The following is a 23,376-nucleotide window of genomic DNA, read 5'->3' on the forward strand; positions in this document are numbered from 1 at the left end:
AGAGCCTCTCTCAAGAGATGTGTTTTAAAATTGAATTGATAGCAGCACAAGCTGATAGTGGTACAAGTGCATAAATTTACTGAAAATCATCTACTTGACAATGGAAGAATTTTATGCTGTATAAATTATACCTCAATAAAGTTTTTTAAAAAGATTCTGTAAAAAATAACATGGTATTCTAATTCTTAGGGCATTTGCACCCCCTCAAGATTTCATGGACTACCACTGTCCTAGTGTTTATGCCCCCCACTTCCAAATTCACATGTTGAGGCACAAATCCTCAGTGTGATGGTATTGGGAGTTAGGGCCCTTGGGAGGGAATCAAGTTCGAATGAGGTCATGGAGGTGGTGGTCTGTCTCTCCACTCTGTGAGGGCACAGGGAGAACTTAGCCCCGTGTAAAGCGGGAAGAGGTCCCTCACCAAGAACCCGACTCTGCTGGTGCCCTGATCTCGGACTTCTATCTCCAAAATTGTACAAAATAAATGTTTGCTGTTTAAACCACCCAATCTATGGTGTTTTTATTGTAGTAGCCCAAACTGAAAAGTGGGGTGCTGCTGTAACAAATACCTAAAAATGTGGAAGCAGCTGTGGAACTGGGTAATAATGGCTAGAGGCTGGAAGAATTTTGAGATGCTAGGAAGAGCCAGTATTACAATGAAGGGACTCTAAAGGAAATTCTGGCAAAGGTTCAGTAAGAAAAGAGAGCTACAGAGGAAGCTTCCATCTTTTCAGAGAATACATAATATTTACAAACACAATGTTGGTAAAAATATGGATGGTAAAGGCTATTTTGATGAGGTCTCAGTGGAAAGGAGGAACATGTTACTGCAAACTGCAAAAAAGATTATCTTTGTTATCAGTGGCAAAGAACCTGGCTGAATTGTGTTCATGTTCTAGTGTTTTGTGAAATGTAGAACTTCCATGCAATGAAACTGGAGAATGACCTGAGGAAATTTCTAAGTAAAGTATTGAAGGAGCAGCTTGGTTGCTCTTGACTGCTTACAGTAAAATGCTATAAGAGAAAATGAATTAAAGACAACAGTTATGTAAAAAGTTACCAGACCATAAAGATTTTAAAGATTCTCAGTCTGTCCATAATGAGAAAGCATGTTCAGAAGAGAACACTAAAGGTGTGGTAGACCAGCCATTTGATAAGGAGGTAAGTGTAGGTATGAACCACAAACCTAATCAACCATCTCAGGAGGAACACTGTTGGTTAAAACTGAAGGGGATGGAAAGAAATGAAGGAAGACAAACTCCTTAGACCCTACAAAACTGGACCAGAGATTCAGCTATGAACACATTCTAGTCTTCAAGACAAGGGAGGAACGACTCCAAAGGTGATTCAGAGATCATTAGGACTGCCAATCCCAGCACAGGCCTTTAGTGCAACAAGCCTGCAAGGGTTTGGAGGAGTTGGCAGGGCATGGATAGGACTATCTCCACCTCAGTTTCAAAGGCTCAGACCCCTGCCTAGCAGGGCCTTGTGGATGGGGCCACTGCCTTGGTTTCAACATGACAGATGGCAGCCATCAGAAGCTGCAGGGGGAAAAACATCCATCCAGCAGAGTCATACGGGTGTTATCACTGCCTTAGTGGGTCCAGAAGGCAAAGCATGGAACCAAAGAAGAGTACTCTTGAGCCTTAATGTCTAAAGGAGTTTATCTTGCTAGGTTTTAGATTTACTTGGGACTTGTCACCCACTCTATTCCTCATTTCTCTGTTTCTGAACTGGAATATCTATTCTGTGCCTCTCCCACCATTGTTGTCATGAAGCATATAACTTACCTGGTTTCACAGGTTCACAGCTGGAGAGGAACTTTGCCTCAAAATGAATCATAATTCATTTTACCCATATCTGATGTAGATAATATTTAGATGAGACTTTGGATTTTAGATTCCAGAACTGATGCTAGAATGAGGTAAATACTGGGGCTGTTGGGATAGAATTAACCTATTTTGCAGGTGAAGACATGAATTTTGAGAGGCCTGAATGTGCACCCCCAAAAGTTCAGATGTTGAAGCTGTAATCCCTAATGTGATAATGTCTTGAGGTGGGGCTCTGAGAGGTGGATGTGGATGAGGTCATGGGGATGGAGCCCCCATGATGGAACTGGTACCCCTATAAGAGGATGAAGAGATGCAAGAGCTCTCTCTCCACCATCTGAGGACCTGGCAAGGAGGTGGCCCCAGAAAGAGGGCCCTCCCTAAAAACCTGACTGACCATGCTGGCACCTTGATCTCACACTTCCAGCGTCCACAACTGTGAGAAATAATGTTTGTTGTTTAAGCCACCCAGTATTAAAACTGTGTTTCTGTTACAGCAGCCTGAACTAAGTAAGAAACGTAAAAAAAAATAATATAATTGCCATAAAAGAGCTTCCCAACCAGTGAGTGGTGACATACTATTGTGTTCCCAATGGGTTTCAGGAGTGACTTCTAATATCTCAGTCACTGGGGTGGCATGATAGGATCTGAGTCTTTTATTCTCTTGCTACTAAGAAACTTCTTCCACTGACTATTTACTATACAAATAACACATTTTCCCGATCCAAGTCTCCTTGCTGAAGTGAAAACGTAGAGAACATATTGATATTTATGGGATGCTGCTCATGCAGTGCTTAGAAGGAAATTTATAGCTGTAAATGCCTGTATTAAGAAAAGCTCAACTCAAAAACATAATTTTCCACCTTAAGACATTAGAAAAAGAAGAGCAAACTAAACCGAAAGGAAAAAAGGGAAGGAAATGAAGAAGATTAGAGTGGAAATCAATGAAACAAAAGTTGGTTTTTTTGTTTTGTTTTTAAGATTTTATTCATTTATTTGACAGAGAGACGCAGCAAGAGAGGGAACACAAGCAGGGGAGTGGGAGAGGGAGAAGCAGGCTTCCCATTGAGCAGGGAGCCCAATGCGGGGCTCGATCCCAGGACCCTGGGATCATGACCTGAGCCGAAGGCAGACACTTAACGACCAAGCCACCAGGCACCCCAAAAGTTGGGTTTTTTAAAAATAAAAATTTTTTTAGCCTGATGGACTAAGAAAAAGGAGATTCAAATACTAGAATTTATTGAATTCATTTTAGAAATGAAAGAAGGAATATTTTATGGAAATAAAACATATTATAAATGAATACTATAAACAAGTGTATGCCAATAAATTAGGTAACTTGAATGAAATGGACAAATTACTCTAAATACACCAAATACCAAAACTGACAAGAAGAAATAGACAGACACTCTAGATAGATCTACAACAAAGAGATTAAATTAGTAATGGAGAACTACCTACAAAGAAAAGTCCAGCCCCAGATGGCTTCACTGGTAAATTCTACCAAACATTTAAGGAATTAATACCAATTGTTCATACTTTTCAAAAAAAGGGAGACCACTTCCAAACTCATTCTATGAGGCCAATATAAAATCAGAGAGGTCTCAAAAAAAAAAAAAAAAAGATATTATAGACCACTATTTTTTTTTTTTAAAGATTTTATTTATTTGACAGAGAGAGAGAGAGAGACAGTGAGAGAGGGAACACAAGCAGGGGGAGTGGGAGAGGGAGAAGCAGGCTTCCCGCTGAGCAGGGAGCCCGATGCGGGGCTCGATCCCAGGACCCTGGAATCATGACCTGAGCCGAAGGCAGACGCTTAACGACTGAGACACCCAGGCGCCCCTAGACCACTGTTTCTTAAAGAGATGCAAAAGTCCTTAACAAAACACTGGAGAACTGAATGCTGTAACAAAAAGAATTATACATCAGGACCAGGTGCAAATTATGCCAGGAATACAAGGTTGGCTTGACACCTAAAAATTAAATAATGTAATGCACCTTCAATAGGATAAAAGCAAAACCCATTTGATCATCTCAACAGAGGTAGAGAAAGCATTTGACAAAATCCAACACTTTTTCATGATGAAAACACTAACAAAGCTATGAAAAGTAACTTCCTCAAATTGGTAACAGGCATCTATAAAAAATCCAGAGCTAGCATTATACTTAATCATGAAAAATACATGCTTTCCTACTAAAATCAAGAAGAATGCAAGGATGTCTACTCCTGACACTTCTACCCAACACTGCAGTGGAGGAACTGGTCAGGGCAATTAGGCAATCAATCAATCAATCAATCAATCAATAAATGGCATCCAGATCAGGCAGAAAGAAATACAATCATGACTACTTGCAGATGACATGATCTTATATAAAAAGAAATCTAAGAAATCTAATAAAAAAAACAACCATTAGAATTAACAAGTTCAGCAAGGGTGCAGCATGCAAGATCAATATTTTAAAAATTATTTTTATATACTTACAATAAATAATCCAAAATAACTTAAGAAAACAATAAAATACTGGGAATAAATTTAACCGAAGTGCAAAACTTACACTTTGAAAACTACAAACTATTATTAAAAGAAACAAAGGTCTAAATAACTAAAAAGACACTCTACGTTCATGAATAGGAAGAAAACATTGTTAATTAAGATGGCAGTACTCTCCAAATTGATCAGATTCAGTACAATTGCTATGAGAATCCCAGCTAGAGATATTTGCAAAACCTTTGTAGAAACTGGCAAATTTATCCTAAACGTCATACAGACATTCAGAATAGCCAAAATAATATTGAAAAAGAACATAGCTGGAAGACACATACTCGTGATTTTAAAATGTCACACAAGGCCAAAAAAATTAAAAATAAAACCCACTTCATACAAGGCAATGGTAAGCCAAATAATGTGGTACTAGCCTAAGGGCATCAATGTAATACAACTCAGAGTCCAGAAACAAACCCATATATCTATGGTAAATTGATTTTCAAAAGAGTACCAAGAATATTTAATGTGAAAGGAAATAGTTTCTTCAACTTAAGAACTGGACAACTGAATTGTTACATGCAAATAAAGGAAGTCGAACCCTTACATCCTACCACAAATAAAAATCAACTTAAAAGTGGATTAATGAGTGCACCTGGGTCGCTTAGTAGGTTATGCAGCCGACTCTTAGTTTCTGCTCAGGTCATGATCTCGTGGGGTTCCACACTCAGTGTGGAGTCTGCTTGAGATTCTCCCTCTCCCTCCTTCTCTGCCCCTCTCCCTGCTTGTGCACACGCACGTGCACTCTCTTTCTCGAAATAAATAAATCTTTAAAATGGAATAATGATCTAAATGTAAGAGGTAAAACATGAAAGTCTTAGGAGAAAACATGGGGCTAAATTTTTGTGACCTTGGATTGAGCACTAGATTCTTAGACACAGCTCCAAAAGCATAAGCAACAACAACGAAATAGATAAATTGAATATCAAAAGACAGTATCAAGAAAACAAAAAGATAATCTACACAATGTGAGAAAACATTTGCAAATCATATATAAGAATCTAACATCTAGAATATACAAATAGCTCTTACAACTTAAAAGACAACTCAATAAAAAAGGAGCAAAAGACTTAAATAGACATTCCTCTAGAGATATACAAATAGCTAATACAACATATGAAAATATGCTCAACATGATTAGTCACGAGTGAAGTGCAAATCAAATCACAATGAGATATCACATCACCCCTGCTAGAATGACTGTGCATAGGGCAAATAATAAGTATTGGTGAGAATGTGAAGAAACTGAAACTCTCATGCATTGTCAGTGGGAAAATAAAATGGTGCTATCACTGTGGGAAGCAGGTCGGTAGATCCTCAAAAATCTAAACATGCAATTATTATATGGTCCAGCGATTCCACTCATATGTATATACCTAAAACAACTGAAAACAGGGACTCACACAGATATTAGTACAACTTTAGTTGCAGCATTCACAGTAGCCACAAGGTGGAAACAACCCAAGTGTCCTCAATCTAAATGAATGGATAAACAAAATGTGGTATCTCCATGCACTAGACTATGATCTGGTCATAAAAAGAAATGAGGGCGCCTGGGTGGCTCAGTTGGTTAGGCGACTGCCTTTGGCTCAGGTCACGATCCTGGAGTCCCTGGATCGAATCCCGCATCGGGCTCCCTGCTCGGCAGGGAGTCTGCTTCTCCCTCTGACCCTCCCCCCTCTCATGTGCTCTCTCTCATTCTCTCTCAAATAAATAAATAAAATCTTTAAAAAAAAAAAAAATGAAATTCTGATACATGCCAGAAGATGGAGGAAGCAGAAAACATTATATTAAGGGAAAGAAACCAGTCACAAAAGAGCACATACTAGATGATTCTATTTATTTGAAATGCCCAGAATAGGCAAATCCATAGAGACAGAAAGTCACTTAGCAGTCGGTCAGGATGGAGGTAATCGGAGGTTGATGCACAGGGTTTCCTTACACAGGGGACAGTGTTTCTTCTGAGGTGATGAATATGTTCTAGAATTGCTGATGGTTGCACAACTCTGTGAATATACTAATACAGACTAATATAACTGACCTTTAAAACAAAAAACAAACCTCTCCCTTGAATCCATATGCCCTGCCAAAAATAGCCCCAGTCAATTTCCTTCTATCTCACAGCCTCCTCCTAGATCTAAAGAATCTTTTAAAAGAGTTGTTTGGGGCACCTGGGTGGCTCAGTCGTTAAGCGTCTGCCTTCAGCTCAGGTCATGATCCCAGGGTCCTGGGATTGAGCCCCACATCGGGCTCCCTGCTCCGAGGGAAGCCTGCTTCTCCCTCTCCCACTCCCCCTGCTTGTGTTCCTCTCTCGCTGTGTCTCTGTCAAATAAATAAATAAAATCTTTAAAAAAAAAAAGAGTTTTTTATTCTCATTATTGTCACTTTATTGTCACACTGTAACTCAACTCTATTTGCCTGCAGGAGTAAATACTATACCCGTCAATATTTACTGTGACTAAGTCATAAAAATAAGTGCAAGCAACTGAATAAATTCTCACAGCCTACTGGGTACTAGAAGGTCAAACAGGACAAGATATCTACCCTTTTCTCAAGGGGGAAATACAAGGTGAACAGATAAGAAGCACATTAGTCTAAAGATTAAAATGAGCCAGAGAATATCTGCTTCATATTGGGTTATCTAAAAGATGTGTTCTCAGCAAGTGAGGTTTAAGATTTTTTTAAAGTAGGCTCCATGCCCAGCATGGAGCCCAATGCAGGAGTTTGAACTTCACAACCCCAAGATCAAGACCTGTGCTGAAATCATAGTTATTATTTATTTCAAGGTAGAGTTTAGTGATTCATCAGTTGCATATAACAACCAGTGCTCATTACATCAAGTGCCCTCCTTAATACCCATCACCCAATTACCCCGTCTCACCCACCCATGTCCCCTCCAGCAACCCTCAGTTTGTTCCCTATAGTTAAGAGTCTCTTATGGTTTGCCTCTGTTTTTATTTTTATTTTTCCTTCCTTTCCCCTATGTTCATCTGTTTTGTTTCTTAAATTCCACATGAGTGAAATCATATGCTATTTGTCTTTCTCTGATTTCACTTAGCATAATACACTCTAGTCCCAGCCACGTCATTGCAAATGGCAAGATTTCATTCTTTTGATGGCTGAGTAGTATTCCACTGTATATATACACACATCTTTATCCATTCATCTGCCAATGGAAATCTGGGCTCTTTCCATATTTTGGCAGTTGTGAACATTGCTGCTATAAACATCGGGGTGCATGTCCCCCTTCAAATCACTATGTTTGTATTCTTTGGATAAATACCTTACCTAGTGGTGCAATTGCTGGGTCATAGGACAGCTCTATTTTTAACTTTTTGAAGAACCTCCATACTGTTTTCAGAGTGGCTGCACCAGCTTGCATTCCCACAAGCAGTGTTAGAGGGTTCCCCTTTTTATGCATCCTCACCAACATCTATTGTTTCCTGAGCTAATTTTAGCATTCTGACCAGTGTGGGGTGGTATCTCATTGTGGTTTTGATTTGTATTTCCCTGATGATGAGTGATGAGCATTTTTTCATGTGTCTCTTAGTCATTTGTAGGTCTTCTTTGGAGAAATGTCTAATACCAAGGATCCAGACATATAAACGGGAAGGCAGGCAGCGGGAAAAGCAAGTGTAATGATATGTTTGAGGAATTACATGAAGTCCAGTAACTGACCAGAGGCTAGGTGAGGTCCCAGAGGTAATGAGAGGCTGGTTAGCGGTAGACCTTTAAGACTTTTTATAAGGCAGGGTGAGAAGTTGCAACTTGCTTCTTCTCCATCTCATTATACTCTGTGCACATCTGTCCTATTACACTTGTATCTGTGTCCCCACCTTACACTTGTGCCTGCCCTAAGGAAAATGAAAGTTTTTGTTCACCTCTATCTAACAACTGCCAACCAGGATCTGATCAGACATTTCCTGAATGAACAGGTCACATCATCATGCTGTGATAAGACAAAAATCCTAAGTCCTAAGGAAGGAAAAAACATCTAAGGGCAGTGTACAAATGAAAGCCAGGAAATTTTCACTCAAATTCCTCAGCCTAGCCTGGTTATTTCTACCAGAGACTGTGATGTTTCCCAAGTTTCAATCAGTTAAAAAGAACATCTTCCAAACTTAATTAAACTCATTCCCAGACTTTGAAACCGAAAACTGCCAGCAAAGAACAGTTTTAGCTCCTGATTACTGTGCGGTTGTCATTAATTGGTTCTCTAACTCAAGCCTATTCCCTAAGTATTCTAAGACACTGTGCAAAATTGTATCCACCTCAACATCATCAGTGTTATATAGTCATTAGTAATACGTGGAAATGGAAAAGCTATTAGGTTATAGTTTTTTTTGTCTAGAAACTGAAATAGGATCTAGCACCACCTTTTAAATAATACATGATTACACATGCTTTCCTTTTAAATGGTTTATAAACACTGACTGGCCAAATAACTAGCTTCTCCTTTGCAGGTTAGATTTTCTGTTTGTACTACACAGGGATTCTGCTACAGTTCTAATTATAGCATCCTTATCTAGAAAGGCACACAATGATTCTGAACAGTTGAAACAAAGCTAACCAAGAACCCTTTTGGAGTAGAAAACCACACAATGCTGCAAATAAATAAACCATGTTTCTTTGGAAGGGGAAATTTTTTTTTCAGCTGGCTTACTGTGGCCTTGAGGCTTCAGCCTGGTCTGTCTGAAGTTTTTCTCCTCCTTCCACTTCCATTGTACAGTAAACAATTCGATTGGGAGCAACGGACTTCAAACCTTGCACTTCCATTATGACAATCTAAAGATAAAAAAAAATTTTTAAATGATACATCAAGTTGGTAGCCTTTAACAAGACACAGAGATAGCAGCATTGATTACAAGTAGAATGACCAACTGATAAAATTATCTGGTAACACCAATGGTATTTTATCTTCCTTAGAATCCACCTGTATTCATGGAAGGTATAGTAAGTAACATTCTAAGGAAGTCTAGTATTGAAGAAATATCTCCTGCAGCTTATTAAAGTAAGCTTAAGATCTCTAAATATAAGCCTGACTGAGTTAAGTGAGGTATAAACTCAGATCCTTAAAACATGATGGCAAGTCTGCATGAGGTAAAGTGGAATTACCCATGAAAATTCAGTGAATGTGCTAAAAGCAGTACAGGGTGAGTTCCACATAAAGTGAAATACTATTTATGAGCGGTGCACATCATCATCATCCCAATTTGTGGTTATCAGTATGTGACATCATCAGGTCTTTCTATATTCACTTATTTTAGAGGACTATTAATATTTATAAAAGAATATTCATTATAGAAAATGTATATCTCATTACGAAGTATGGAAAATATAACTTGCCGATGACTATCTTACTACTAACTTGGCAAGGAAAAAAAGGACTTTTCCACTAAAGGTATGTGCTAATTTAATGCAGCACACTGGGAATGGGTAGAAAGACTGATACTGTATTATGCATCTATAACTCCTAGAAAAAAGAGAAACAAATATTTTTCAAGTGGGCTTTTTAATGTTCATATAAAAGGCTACTGATTTTAAAATATTGTAACCTAACATTTTCACTGGGTGTACACATAAAATATAAATATTACTGAGTATTTTTGCTATAGTTTTTTTTTCAATCAAAACTCGCATCCTGAAGTTTCCTAAGTTCTTGAAGCTCATAAAATATATTCAATGGCATTTTTATAACATGCACATTTATGTCTTTATTGATCTCATGTTTTATTTGTACAAACAAGATTAACAGCATTCATGCCATGTATCCACTATCCACTAAAATATTCACTAAAAACATCATGTATTGATCATTTAATACATTATTAAAGTCATTCCACTTTTCATTGAGTTGTGATATGAATCTTGAGGCAAAAGTTCTCAAAGAAACCATCTTAAAAAAAACTATTCTTCCTTTCACTCTTCAGCACAACAGAAGGGTTATGTTCATAAATATAAATGCCTTTTTTTTCCCTTGAAAATAATGGGAAACTAATCACTAAAAAAGAAGGTCAAACTCAGAACCATTTTCCTTTCTCAACCAAGACTTTTGTCATTTTATCACACAGAAATTCATACCAACACATGAATAAAAATAAGGGCATAACAGAAAACAGACTAAGAACTGATAGAGACCAGTAACACCTTTCCTAGCTGCTGTAAGACATTCAAGGAAGTTAGAACAAAGCACTTCATCTTGTTGATGGAAAGGAGGCATATATTCTTAATAAATCAACGTCGTTGTTAATCATTTTGAAACTCATTAGATCCTTATACAAATAAAACTAAGTAGAAGCTGAGACAAATGAACTATGTAACTGTATCAATCAAAAACCGATTCCACAGGGACTTACCAACATGACCGAAATGGCTTCTTAATAAAATTTTTGGAAGGTCACTTAAAATACAGGAAGCAAGAGAATTGTGTACACATAATGTAGAAATCTTTTAGTTCATATTTGGAAATATGCTTATTTGCCCTGCATCTCTTTCTCAAGCGTGTTCAACAGAGTGCAAGAGAGAAGAAAGGAAGCACCTGCTTAGCACTATGTCTGTCACCTCTCCTACAAGCTACTGTAAACAGGACCTCCCGAAACACACAACTTGTGAAACCATTTCCCGCTCCACAAAACAGTACTCCCATCTGTGCCGGGAATGTTTTCTTCGGCAGAACAGCCACTTTCAAAAGAAGTAACTTCTGTTCTGAGTCCATACATATAAATAAAACAACACAATTCTACAGATCTGATTTCCAAAAGGAATAAAAAAAAAAATGCAGCTGGTCTCAATCTTTAATGATAAAGACAGCCACGAATTCCATGGACCATCAACTGACCTAATTTCAGGTAACTGTTTCGACCAGTTCCCCACAAAACTTGGTAACAGAACCATGGAAAATGAATATAGTCTCAATTCCATCCCCATTTCCCCAATCTCTCTGTGACTGATATAATAAAGATAATATATACAGAATTATTCTAGAGGCAAAAAGAAGGCAGTCATGTACAAAATATAAAGCTTGGTAACATGCTTCTGAATAATGCACTGTCCAGAGAGTTATGTGGCGCTGAGTCACGAGCAGGTTTGAGAAAATAAAGCTGAGCAGTATTTGGGGACCATATACTACCAGATAAAGAAGCCATCACAGGGTCTGCCAACCTAATACCAATGAAAACTGTGAAAATCATCTGTACTCATACCAGTGACACCATTTATCTTCCAACATGCAGACTCAACTTCGTAGATTAACCTGGGCTGTCTTCCCCTTACTCAATATTTAACATACCACGGGATGGTTTACGGTTTTGTGGGTTAGCTTCGCTCTTGCTTTATTATTGTCTCTGAAGGTTTCAGGAATGAAGCGATCTAAAAGTAATCTTGTTGTGGCTAACTGCTGCCTTTTTCTTTTCTTTTTTTTTTTTTTAACTGCTTCTTTTTGATACCATCAAAGTCCCCAATTCAATCAGTATTTATCAAGTCAACTGTGTGCCAGGTAGTGTTTTAGGCTCTTGTGATACCTCAAGGAAAACAAGACCTTAACTTCCTGTAGCTTACATTTTAGTAGAATCAGGCAAATAATGAATAATAAAAATAACTGAGGGGGTGCCTGGGTGGCTCAGTCGTTTCGCGTCTGCCTTCGGCTCAGGTCATGATCTCAGGGTCCTGGGATCGAGCCCCACATCGGGCTCCCTGCTCAGCGGGGAGCCTGCTTCTCCCTCTCCTACTCCCCCTGCTTGTGTTCCTGCTCTCGCTATCTCTCTCTCTGTCAAATAAATAAAATCTTAAAAAAAAAATAAAATAAAATAAAATAATAATAAAAATAACTGAATTATACGTTAGGTGGTAAGAGCTGTGACAAAAATTCAGGTTGGCAAGAGAACAGGGTGTGGGGAGAGAAGAGAGCAGTCAGTAGCAATTTTAAAGAGGTGATAAAATTTAAACAGTTTTTCAAATCTGCACTTATTCTCTAGACTCAGCCTTTAGTTCGTAGAAAAAACTTTTCCCACTGGACCAATTCTAAGCCTGACTGACAAAATGGGAGACCCTTAAACTGGAATAACTGTTTGCCTTTCAGAACTTTCTTAGGCTAAGTAGCAAGGCTTGGATAATGGGCCAGGGATAATTATGGAGTTTAGTTAGGCTGAGGTCAGAGGCCCTGGGGACAGAGGGGGACCTCGTCTATTCTCTCAGGTATCCACAGGTAAGCACTATGTTGTGTGCACTGAATGTGACTTCATTTTGTTGTTGGACACAAAACTCCTATTTATAATACTGGAAGTGTATCATAGAAAACACCTCTATTATGCTATGGAAGGAAAATATCTGCCTTATATAGACATAGTAATAGAGAACTATCAAAACAATTTTATAAATAGGCAAGCTTCTCAGACCATGCAAAATGAAGTTTTAACTCATTTTCTCTAACACCATTTTATTGTTAACTGAGCAACCCTGTTTAATATACTGGCAATAAAGTACAGAATAAATCATAGTTTCACACAGACACTAACTCACGAGGATAATTTTGTTTTCAAACAGGAAAAGAGTTCATAAAAGCCAATTATTTACAATTGTGTTTAAAAACTTTTAAACAATACAGAAAAGAGAAGGTGTTTTGAACAGTTTCCAGTTCTGCATGGTAGGTTTCTACATTACAAAAATAATTTGCTTTACAAATTATAACTAATTTTATTTTGCACAAAGCCTTAAAAAAAAAAAACCTTGGCACTTTATATCTTGGTCAGTAGGAAAACAGACTTCTACATGTAAGATACTGTGTAGTTTCCCATTAAATATCTCTTTAAGATACCGAAGAGATTGAGAAGAAACCCGGTAATGGCAAGAGATTGAGAAGAAACCCAGAGTAATGGCAAAATCATTAGGTAATCCCAGAATGGAGTCTCGGGTCAGAAGAAAACCTATTTCTAACTCTGATAGTAAATTTAATCTATTAACCTACAAAGAAATCATTAGCATGGAAGTTAAGAAAGAGAGGCAGTTGGCTTATCCTCAAGCCTGAATTTATCTTAGGGTTGAATAAGTGGAATAAAGAACAAAAGCACACATTGGCTTTTTCTGCCACAAACTAAGCAAGCCAAAAGAAAGAAGTATCAAGAAATTTAAAATGGTACCTCCTAAGACTCCATCAGTCAATCCAGAAACTTCAATAGCACTAGTGGGCACCAGCAAAGAGAGAATTTAACAATGCAAGGAAGGAATAACAAGCTTTAATTTTTGAGAGCGCTATAAATTTAAGCTTGATATAGCAAGTATACATATTTGTGTCATGTATAAATGCATAAACATATACATGGATTAGCCCAAATACACAGATTAGCAATGAAAAAATGTAATAAAAAAAAATCAACAGGTGGCTGTGGTAAGAGTCTTCATCAATATCTGGTTTCCGGTGAATTGTATAAAAAGCATAAAACTCTGAAGTCTCAGGGAACACTATTTTAAATGCATGACATTTGTTCCTGTCCTTTATACTATGTACTGTATCTATAATGAAACTGGACATCCTGGAAAGGAAGAATTCTCTACTTATCATCTATATGCACCCAATATTATGTTTCAAAGCTGGCTGGTGTGATCTGATTCTAGAAAAATACCATAGGTGAGGTAGGTTAAAAACAAAGCTAACCAAAAGCTTGAAAGTAATTCCCAAATTACAGAGAATTCAATTATGTGTTTAAATCCTATTTCCACTCAAGTGTGCTTCAGTGCTCACTTTATCAATAAACTTACACCAGGCTAGTTGGCACAAAGACGAATTTTTTCAAAACTTATTATTTTATTATTTAGTCCTAAAACTGCTATTACATTTAAAGAATAATTTGTATTAATTTGCATTCACAACCTGATTGTCTAGCAATTGAGGAATAATGTAACTTCTTCAAAATATATCACACTGCTTTCAATTCAAAAAGCTACCACGAAGGTCAGCAGAAATTATTTTGCAGCTTCATTTCTGCTGTCAGAGGCGAGCATGGGATAAAGTCACCTACCTCTAAGGTGAACGACAGCACCACATCGGACTTTGACAGCTGAATCTCATTCTCATCGCCTATGTCCAAAAATGCAGAATTCTGTGAACGTTTTAATTTTTGTAATTTAAATTCTGGACCACCTTTCGAAACTGGAAGACTTTCCAAATTGGCCATTAGCAAATTCACTGAAGACCGCAACTCTTCTATATACATATTCTCCATTTCTTTTGCTATAAATTTGGGGAAATTTCTTTCCTTGAAAATAATTTAAAAAAAAAACGTTACAAAAGTCATATTTCAATTTTATCATAGAAGATTATATGATGTATATCTTTGACTGTCTTAGAAATTATGACACTCAATATATATGCACCTACCCAATACTTTAGTCTCCAGGTTTTAAAATCATCAGGCTTTGGCAACTTTGATTATGTCTAAGAGTACCTTACATCCCTTATTCAGAATCATTATGGTACAAAATGAATAACATTTTCACATTAACTATTTTTGATAAGACCTGCTTAAGGAAAAACTGAAAACCTACATGAAAGAAAATTTAGTGTCTAGATAAATCTTAATTAGTCACTGTTAACTTTGAATTGCTTGGGGTAAACTGGTTGGTAAGAAAAACATTCAGAATACACTGCTTTGCCTGTTAGGAAACAAACAACTTAAACATTTTTCTTACCAAAATGTATAGTAAGAGGATATCCTTTTTATAAGCATTCAAATTAAAAAATACATAACAGCAATATGATATTTCTAGAATTTTCATATCACAAATGTGACCAGATCCCTTATGACCATAATTTCAGTTTTTTAGTAAAGGTTTAGAAAATTTTAAATTTAAAGCAAAAGGCCAACTTATGAATAAAGCTGTATATAAAAAAGAATAACAATATCAATTTAGAAGATTCATTTTCTTTCTGAATTACATGAGCATTGCCATTTGATCCTTAGATCGCTGTAATCAGATTTTGGTTTCTTTCAACTCGATGAAAAGGACATTCCCAATACTGGTATTTAGACAGATACTGACAGATATGCCAAACTGCCCTTACAGATGATTATACCCATTTATATTCCTACCAACAGCAAAAGGAGGCCTTCTCACACTGTTGGCTCTTTCGTAATCTTTGAAAACCTGGCATTAGCTCTTCCCTTAAAGAGAGTTTATAGCTTTATGATATGACGTATGATGTAATGTGTTGACTACCATACAAAACTGGCTGGGAATGAAAGCCTAAAGCAACCACCATGCAAATGACTGCTTAATGCTCCAGAAAAATTAGTGCCTTTCTCAGAGTTTCCCTTGGCATCATTCCAAGTATAACCTAAGAAATCCCCATCTCTGGGATGACTGGAACCCGTCCAGAATGCTCTCATCAACCTGCACCTAACCTGTGACTCACCTGCACCAGTTTTTTCATGGGATGGAAAGCAACATCTGGTGCCACTTCACAAATCAGTCCCAGAGTCTCAGGCCACCTGTTTCTCTTTTCCCCAAACATAACCGTCACATATTTCTTTTAACATAATTTACATATAATCAATACTAAAATTGCATATTTATTATCACATAGTAATTAAGTATCCACATTCATAATTAACTTTCTTAAGGAAGACTCTTAGGTATCCTTTTAACATTCCTCTAGAGTGTGAAGCAACATTCCAAAAAAGTTTGCAACCTCAGGAAAAACACATAACTCTTCAGTTACAGAATACCTTGGTTTCCTTTGGAGAAAAAAAAGTAATGTTTTGGAATGGTTTCTCAATGCATGTAAAAGAAAAAAACACAAGCAAAATAAGCCATAAAAAGATTTTTATATTTACGCACTGCCTTTATTTTTTAATTTAAATTCAATTAGCCAACGTATGGTATATCTTTAGTTTTTGATATAATGTTCAATGATTCATTTAGTTGTGTATAACACCCAGTGTATGCACTGACTTTTTTTTTTAAGATTTTATTTATTTATTTGAGAGAGAGAGAGAGCGAGAGAGGGAACACAAGCAGGGGGAGTGGGAGAGGGAGAAACAGGCTTCCCGCGGAGCAGGGAGCCCAATGCGCGGCTCGATCCCAGGACCCTGGGATCATGACCTGAGCCGAAGGCAGACGCCTAACGACTGAGCCATCCAGGCGCCCCTGCACTGACTTTAAAAGCTGTTATGAAAAGTATCCAAAACCCAGAAATGAGGCAAAAAGGTGAGGGGGCAGGTCCTTTCAATGTCCTATGGGGGCAAAGGGCATCCAAGGGTCATCTGAGGAAATATACTTCGTTTGACTTACTGTTTATTGATTCAAAGTCCCAACAGTGAAGTTACATGTTAACTTACAGAATTTTGTCTGGAAAAGATGCAAATAATGTGTGTCTGCTGAGTAAGATAATCCAATGGTTATAGTTTAAAACCTCACTGGAAATTGACCACTTTTAGATCTAATCCAGGAATCTTGTTTTAACCTTGCCTAAAAACACCTAGTTTTGATATGCTCTTTGGATTAGTTTTAACATGTAACTAGTTTGCTCACTCATTATGCACTGAATGAAATCTTTATTGTGTGTTTATATTTGTAGAAGTCATAATTTTGCCTTTTTAAAAATTTTACTTTAGCAAAGCAAAAAAAAAGATCACGTTTGAAAGTTTGGATGCACCAATTTTTTTTTCAAAATTGTAAGGTGTTATTTTATGGAAAACTTAGCATTAGCACATAAAAAACCAAATTCTTATTTAGCTTTAGTTAAAAACACATCATTCGCAATCATTTTTCAAGGAGACTGGCAGGAATCACCAAAATTGATGGTCTAATCAGCATTTTCCAACTTTTCAAGAAATAGACTATACCCAATTTTTTTCCTCTCTGGGGGAAAAGACAGACAACTCTGCTTTAAAGCTCTGAGGTTTATTAATAGTATTTCATCAACTTTACTTAGCCTGCTTATGTTGCCTCTTCCTTGGAAACAAAAATCAACTGTACTTCAGGCAACTATATATGTTAAATTTAATCTTTTAAATTAGAACAGACTCAGAAATAGGGTTATTCTTTAGTTTAACTGTGAGTTGTTCTTATAAACCATGGTTTAAATGTTCTAACTTACTCACTCATTAGCGGCCCTAACACATTATATACATGAAAATGCTTGTTCCATAAAAAAAATTCTCAGTATTCAAATTTAGTCCCTTTTAAGTGCTTCTAACCTTCCACTAGATGAAACCTGGACCAGACTGGTAGGTGGAAGATGGGGACAGCTGTCAGATTCTAGAAATACTCTGAAGGCAAATGCAAATGGATTTCCTAATAAATTTGTCATGAGGCACAAGAAAAGGGAGTCAGAGAGATGATTCCAAGGGTTTTTTTTTTCGTGTAACTGACAAGACAGTACTACCAAGAACTGGCCTAGCCTGACCAGTTAACTGGAAATTTTAAGCACCCTACACTCCTGATTCCACCTTGTCTTTATTTTCTAAACAGCAACTGAGCACCTTCCATAATTCAGTTATATGGAACATTCCTTGCTTATTGTCAGCTCTCCCAAAGGCAAGCTCCACCAGGGCATGGCAGGGATATTTTTGTCTGGTTTTATCCCAAGACAACTACACATTTGTCTGGATGTATCCCAAGGGCCTACAACATTGCCAGGTTATTTTAGTAGGTGTTCAATAAACATTTATTCATTGAATTTATGGATAGAAAAATTCAGGCTCCAAAAAGTTAAATAAACTTGCCCAATGTTCTATATCAAAGGAAACAGCAATCATGGATTTGCCTACAGGTTTTTCTGGCCCAGTCCACATTTTTCCTACTACTTCCTATAATTATGCCTTGGCTAAAGTATTAAAGTCAATACTTCTAGGGTGCCTGGGTGGCTCACTTGGTTAAGCGTCTGCCTTCGGCTCAGGTCATAATCTCAGGGTCCTGGGATCGAGTCCCGCATCGGGCTCTCTGCTCTGCGGAGAGCCTGTTTCTCCCTCTCCCCCTGCTCTTCTCTCTCTCTCTGTCAAATAAATAAATAGAATCTTAAAAAAAAAAAAAATAAAGTCAATACTTCTATCCTTTAAAACAGATTTCTGCCCTGGGGTTTTGTTGTTATTATACTGTGCTGTGAAGTATGATAGGAGGCGTTACTGATTACCAAGGATTATTAATGGACCACACTTCTGGATTTATCAGACTGAAGAGACAGCTGGGGGCCCAAGAGAGCAAAGTCAAAGACCAGGGTTTGAAGCCAGCCTCCACGTTATTTGTTATGTAATCTTGAAGTCCGTAATCTTCCCTAAATCTCAATCTCCTAGTCTATACAATAGACTCATTGTATCCTCTGTCCTTAGGGGTTCATAGGATTAGTGTAGAAATATAATGCAACAAGGTCAGTAAATTATAATTAGCTTTATGAATTTTTTATGAAGATGGCTTACACTTGGTGAAACTGAATTAGAAAGCAATTAAACATGTTTTATCTCCTATGTCAATATATTCACCAAAAGGCATGTTATTTTTGGTGGCTTTTTTCCCCTTCCAATTCCATTGGCTTCACTTCCTTCTCCACACTTTTTTAAACGTACCAATGTTTGTGATGACATCATTGGGGTGCCGACAAAGAGAAGTCTATGTGCATCACTCACCCTTTCCTCTCAAGTCCAAAGGTGATAAACCCACATTTTCCTCCCAGGCATGAACTTGAGACAACCAAGACTCTCCCTCCTGTTTCACAACCCTCCAGAAATTCATCTAAACTTTACTCTAAAGCATCACATCCTCAGCCAGGCCCTTAGAGAAGCAAATCCAACTCATTACAATATGCACAGTCTCAGTGTATCTGTATCTATATACACCTAGGCAATCTACAAATGTGGGTCACAGATCCAGAGTCCTGCCCCACAGGGTCTGCAACATCTCTCTGGAGTCTCTCCCAGTCTCAGGTCTTCAAGAAAAGCAAACGACTTTCCAGCCAGTTTTCCAATTCAGCTAAGGGTTTTGGGGAAAATGTTGTCCTCTCTAAAGCTTCCAATAGCCTTAACCTACTTGACTTTCATCCTATAAATTTGACATCTGAATCTCTACAAGGATGTAGTGCCTCCTCAGATATCCTGAGGATAGTAACATGGCATGTTGCCCTTTTAACCACTGTTCTTTGTGTGAATGTAACTCTTTAGCCCCTAATTCATAGCACTCTATGTCTTCATTCATCTGGAAATTCCTCTTCATCTATCTCTGGCTTGGTTCTCACAACTTACTGTCATCTCTGCTACCCAAATTTCTCTTAATTTTCTCAACTTTCCTGTTTATCTCCAATTTCTCAACAATTTCCCTACTTTTTAATATACTTTTAGATAACACAGTATTAGCATTCTGAAAACTTACACATCATTCATAAATGCATTTTTCTTTGCAAAAACAAAAATATTTCAATTGTTAAAATCAGCATGGGCTGTATCTTCTTCTCAAAGGCTGGAAAAGTTCACTATCATGATTTGGGAGGTGGTTAACATGGGCCATGTACACATACATTCACTGAGCTGTAAACTAAATATTTGTATACTTTACACATTATACCTAAAATTTAAAGAAATGAAGAAAATTCCCTCAATAGAGAGGATTCTTCAGAAAGATGGAGGGAGGTAAAGGAAGAGTGTACCTCCAAATATTCAAAGTTTTGATTAGCAGAAGGGAAAAGAGGAAAAAAAAAATCATACCTCAGATTAATAGCACTATAACTTCAAGTCTATTGGGAAAGCCAATTTTCTTTTACCACTAATTTATGCATCAATTTACTAAAGAATGATGCAAATAATGAAGTTCCATGTACTCTAAAAAATATTAAGCATTAAGAAGAAATTAATGGTTTTGTTTAAAACTTATTCCTGTTACATAGAAACACAGTGACTATATGAATAAATTATATTGAACACTATCTGTGAGAGTCTTTTACTAGAAACTTCCAGTTAGATTTTTCATCCATTCAAATATTAGTTGACTCCACTATGTGCCAAGCACCATGTTGGATATCTTGGAATACGTGATTTTGCAGAGACAATGTTTTACTCCCTAATTAGGTTATATTTAGCACAATATTAAAATTCTTCTAAATGTGGCCATTTGAGAAATTCAGGCATTGCTTTCAGAATAATCTACAAAAGTTATTGAGTTTAAACATGTTCTATGTGTAAGGAAGGATATGTAAAATAGATAATATGCTCCATTTAGATAATACGCACTCAGATATTTGGGCTTAAGAAGCATGCACAAAGAGAAGAAAATGATAAAATTATACTATCTATGCAGAACTTTTTCAGCTCGCAGAAATAGGAGTAAAAAGAAATGCTGTACACTATGTCAAAGTTAATAATTTACCTTTGCCATTTTCTCTGCCAACTGCAAACGGCCATCAAGTTCCCTTCTGATCTGGGCTGCTTGTTCATCTGCATTGTCCAGCTTTAAAATAGAAATTACACATACGTGATTACTTAATGACAGTGACCTACAGATTAAAGTAAAGACTTAAGGACTCAATTTTTGTTTTTAATAAATTCTCTCAGCTACCTATTGACAACACAGAATGGCAGTCCAATTAAATTTCTTGGGCACTTTTCATTTTGGTTTTGTTCACAAAAAAAGTTATTAAATTGCTAAGGGTAATAGCTCAGTTTATCAAAAATCTAATTATAATAATTCCTTGTCCAATGTCCACAACAACTCTAAAACCAGGAAGTCCTTGTTTCCTTGAAATTACATTAAATTGTCTTTAAGCTTATTCCGTCCATCCTTCTGTCTTTGTGAAGGTCAGCCCTAAGTAGTTCCAGATAGATAAATATCTTGTTTTGTTCTTTCAAATTTCCAGAGTGGTGAGATTCTGAATAATGTTTTACTTCTTTTTCCTTTCAAAAAATATTCCCTTTATTTTTATAACAAGTTTGTGTATTAGTGCTAAACTATAAAAGTACCATTTGATTAACTGATAGAACTTCCTACCATTTAAATCTTCATATTCTCCTCACTCTAGTATCAACAGCCTCATGCTGCCAAGAAACCCTTCCACTCTCTTACAGATTGGCACCACATTAGAATTCCATTCTCTTCTGCTAAATTTGATTGAAAGCAAGAGAACCATGCTATCATCATTTTTAAAGATATTTACATGGAAAATTACTTTCACTTATCCAGTGAAATCATCTTTCTTAATATAATTTCTTTTAACTTTTCCTTATGATTCCCTTCCCCCCAATTATTGATAATCAATTTCCTTTATTAGTTCATTATAAAAACTGCTATATTGAGGAGGTCCTATGAGCCATACACAGTGTGGGATGCACTGGGTGGACTACAAATGTTTCTCTTGACTTTAATTCCTTTCCCTTTGTTACTTCCATCATAAAGAAACCCGGGCCACACAATACAACTGTAGTATAATAAAGGTGCATCTGAAGACTGGATTAGTATTGAGTACAACATTAAACCACCCAGGAGAATACAGATTAACTTTTCTATTTCCTGAAGAACTTCAAACTGACCAGATTACAAGCAGCCTTAAAAAAAAAAATGCCGGAAAAAGATGAGTAGGGGCAAGGCAGGTTGACAGGATGGTGGTGTCAGGACATATATAAAGAGTCAAGAAATGGGGAAGATGTTCTAGTAAAAGAGCACCAGGAGTTTGGAGGTGAGATGAATACTTGTAGAAATGATAGATATTGGGGGGCGGGGGAAGGTACATGGGAGATGGGGCTAGAGAGAGGCCAGCTACTTCATAAACTACTCTTCACAGCCACAATAGGGCATCTAGAGTTGGTTCCTACAACAACGGGAATTCTTTGAGAGATTTTAAACAGGATTTTGGAAAGATCACTTTGTCTCCAGCACAAACAACAGGTTAGAGGGACATAGGAAGTCTGATATTTATTCATTAGAAAAACAGATCTGGGGTTACCTTCCTAAAAAAAAAAAAAAAAAAAAATGTTTCCAGGTTGATTAAAAAAAATCAAATTCATTTAAAATCAAGTTTAAAAACAGCCAAGATTTTTAAGATTTTATTCATTTATTTGAGAGAGCGAGAGCGTGCATGCACGAGCAGGGGGAGGCACAGAGAGAGAGGGAGAAGCAGGCTTCCTGCTGAGCAGGGAGCCCAACACAGGGCTCAATCCCAGGACACTGGGATAATGACCTGAGCAGAAGGCAGACACTTAACCGACTGAGCCACCCAGGTGCCCTTAGCCAAAATTTTCTTAAACTAAATCACCGGTAAATAATTTTCTATGTCATCTCAAGAACAAACACAAGTTAATTAATAGGACGCAAAGTCAAAGAAACAAAAGTTTCTCTTTACTGTGTTCAAAGTCAAAATGATTTACATTAAAAACTAACAAAATTGTTAAAGAATGTGGGGCATATCTGTTCCAGGTGACTGAAATCAAAGTCCTAAAAGCAAAAATTATGTGTAAGAACCTATAACTACAATACTTCATTTACACTAAATGTGTAAATGATCTCATCTTTGCTTAAATGCTGATAAATATCTTTCCATAGAAAAATTAAAATGGTTACATGCATGTAAGGAGTTCTAATTCCACTAAGAAATAGTACTTCACATCTGAAAACAGAAGGTCGTAGTTCTTCAAACTTCACAAAACACTAACATCTTCAAATATTATATCTTCATATTAACAGCTCTTAATTTTAAGTGAAGTTATTTGACTCACTTCTGGATTTTGCAAGTATTTTCTTTGTAAGAGACATTTTCTACTACTTCTGAAAAATATTAATACCCTAACTGTATTTCTCTGAAAAAAATGTAGGCAGAGAAAAGCAGAACATTGCTGTACCAAGTAACATTTGAATAGCCTTCTCTTAACATTTGAATAGCCTTCTCTTAATTAAATTTTCAGAGATTACTAACTTTGGTGACTGCTGGTACCATTTTGTGAAACAAGAATTGCATACTTCCAAACATGTAAAAAAAAAAAAAAAAAAGCTAATAAAGACAATTTTTTTAATATCCTTGTGTAATGTAACGCTAG

At 36.8% G+C, this 23,376-nt stretch overlaps 1 protein-coding gene across 17 annotated transcripts in view; it reads right to left on the minus strand.

Annotated features, from left to right (window-relative positions):
* The window catches only part of CADPS2 (calcium dependent secretion activator 2), a 518,420-nt gene that overhangs the window by 284,159 nt on the left and 210,885 nt on the right, over positions 1 to 23,376 (minus strand). For all 17 annotated transcript variants that reach the window (XM_078059524.1, XM_078059520.1, XM_078059523.1 and 14 more), the window contains 3 exons: positions 20,720 to 20,800; positions 14,386 to 14,622; positions 9,036 to 9,157 (listed from right to left, as the gene is read on the minus strand). In XM_078059524.1, the coding sequence (XP_077915650.1) occupies positions 9,036 to 9,157; positions 14,386 to 14,622; positions 20,720 to 20,800 (440 nt within the window). The remainder of the gene's footprint in view (positions 1 to 9,035; positions 9,158 to 14,385; positions 14,623 to 20,719; positions 20,801 to 23,376) is intronic.

Source organism: Halichoerus grypus, chromosome 12 (assembly GCF_964656455.1).
Source record: "Halichoerus grypus chromosome 12, mHalGry1.hap1.1, whole genome shotgun sequence".
NCBI classification, from domain to species: domain Eukaryota; kingdom Metazoa; phylum Chordata; class Mammalia; order Carnivora; family Phocidae; genus Halichoerus; species Halichoerus grypus.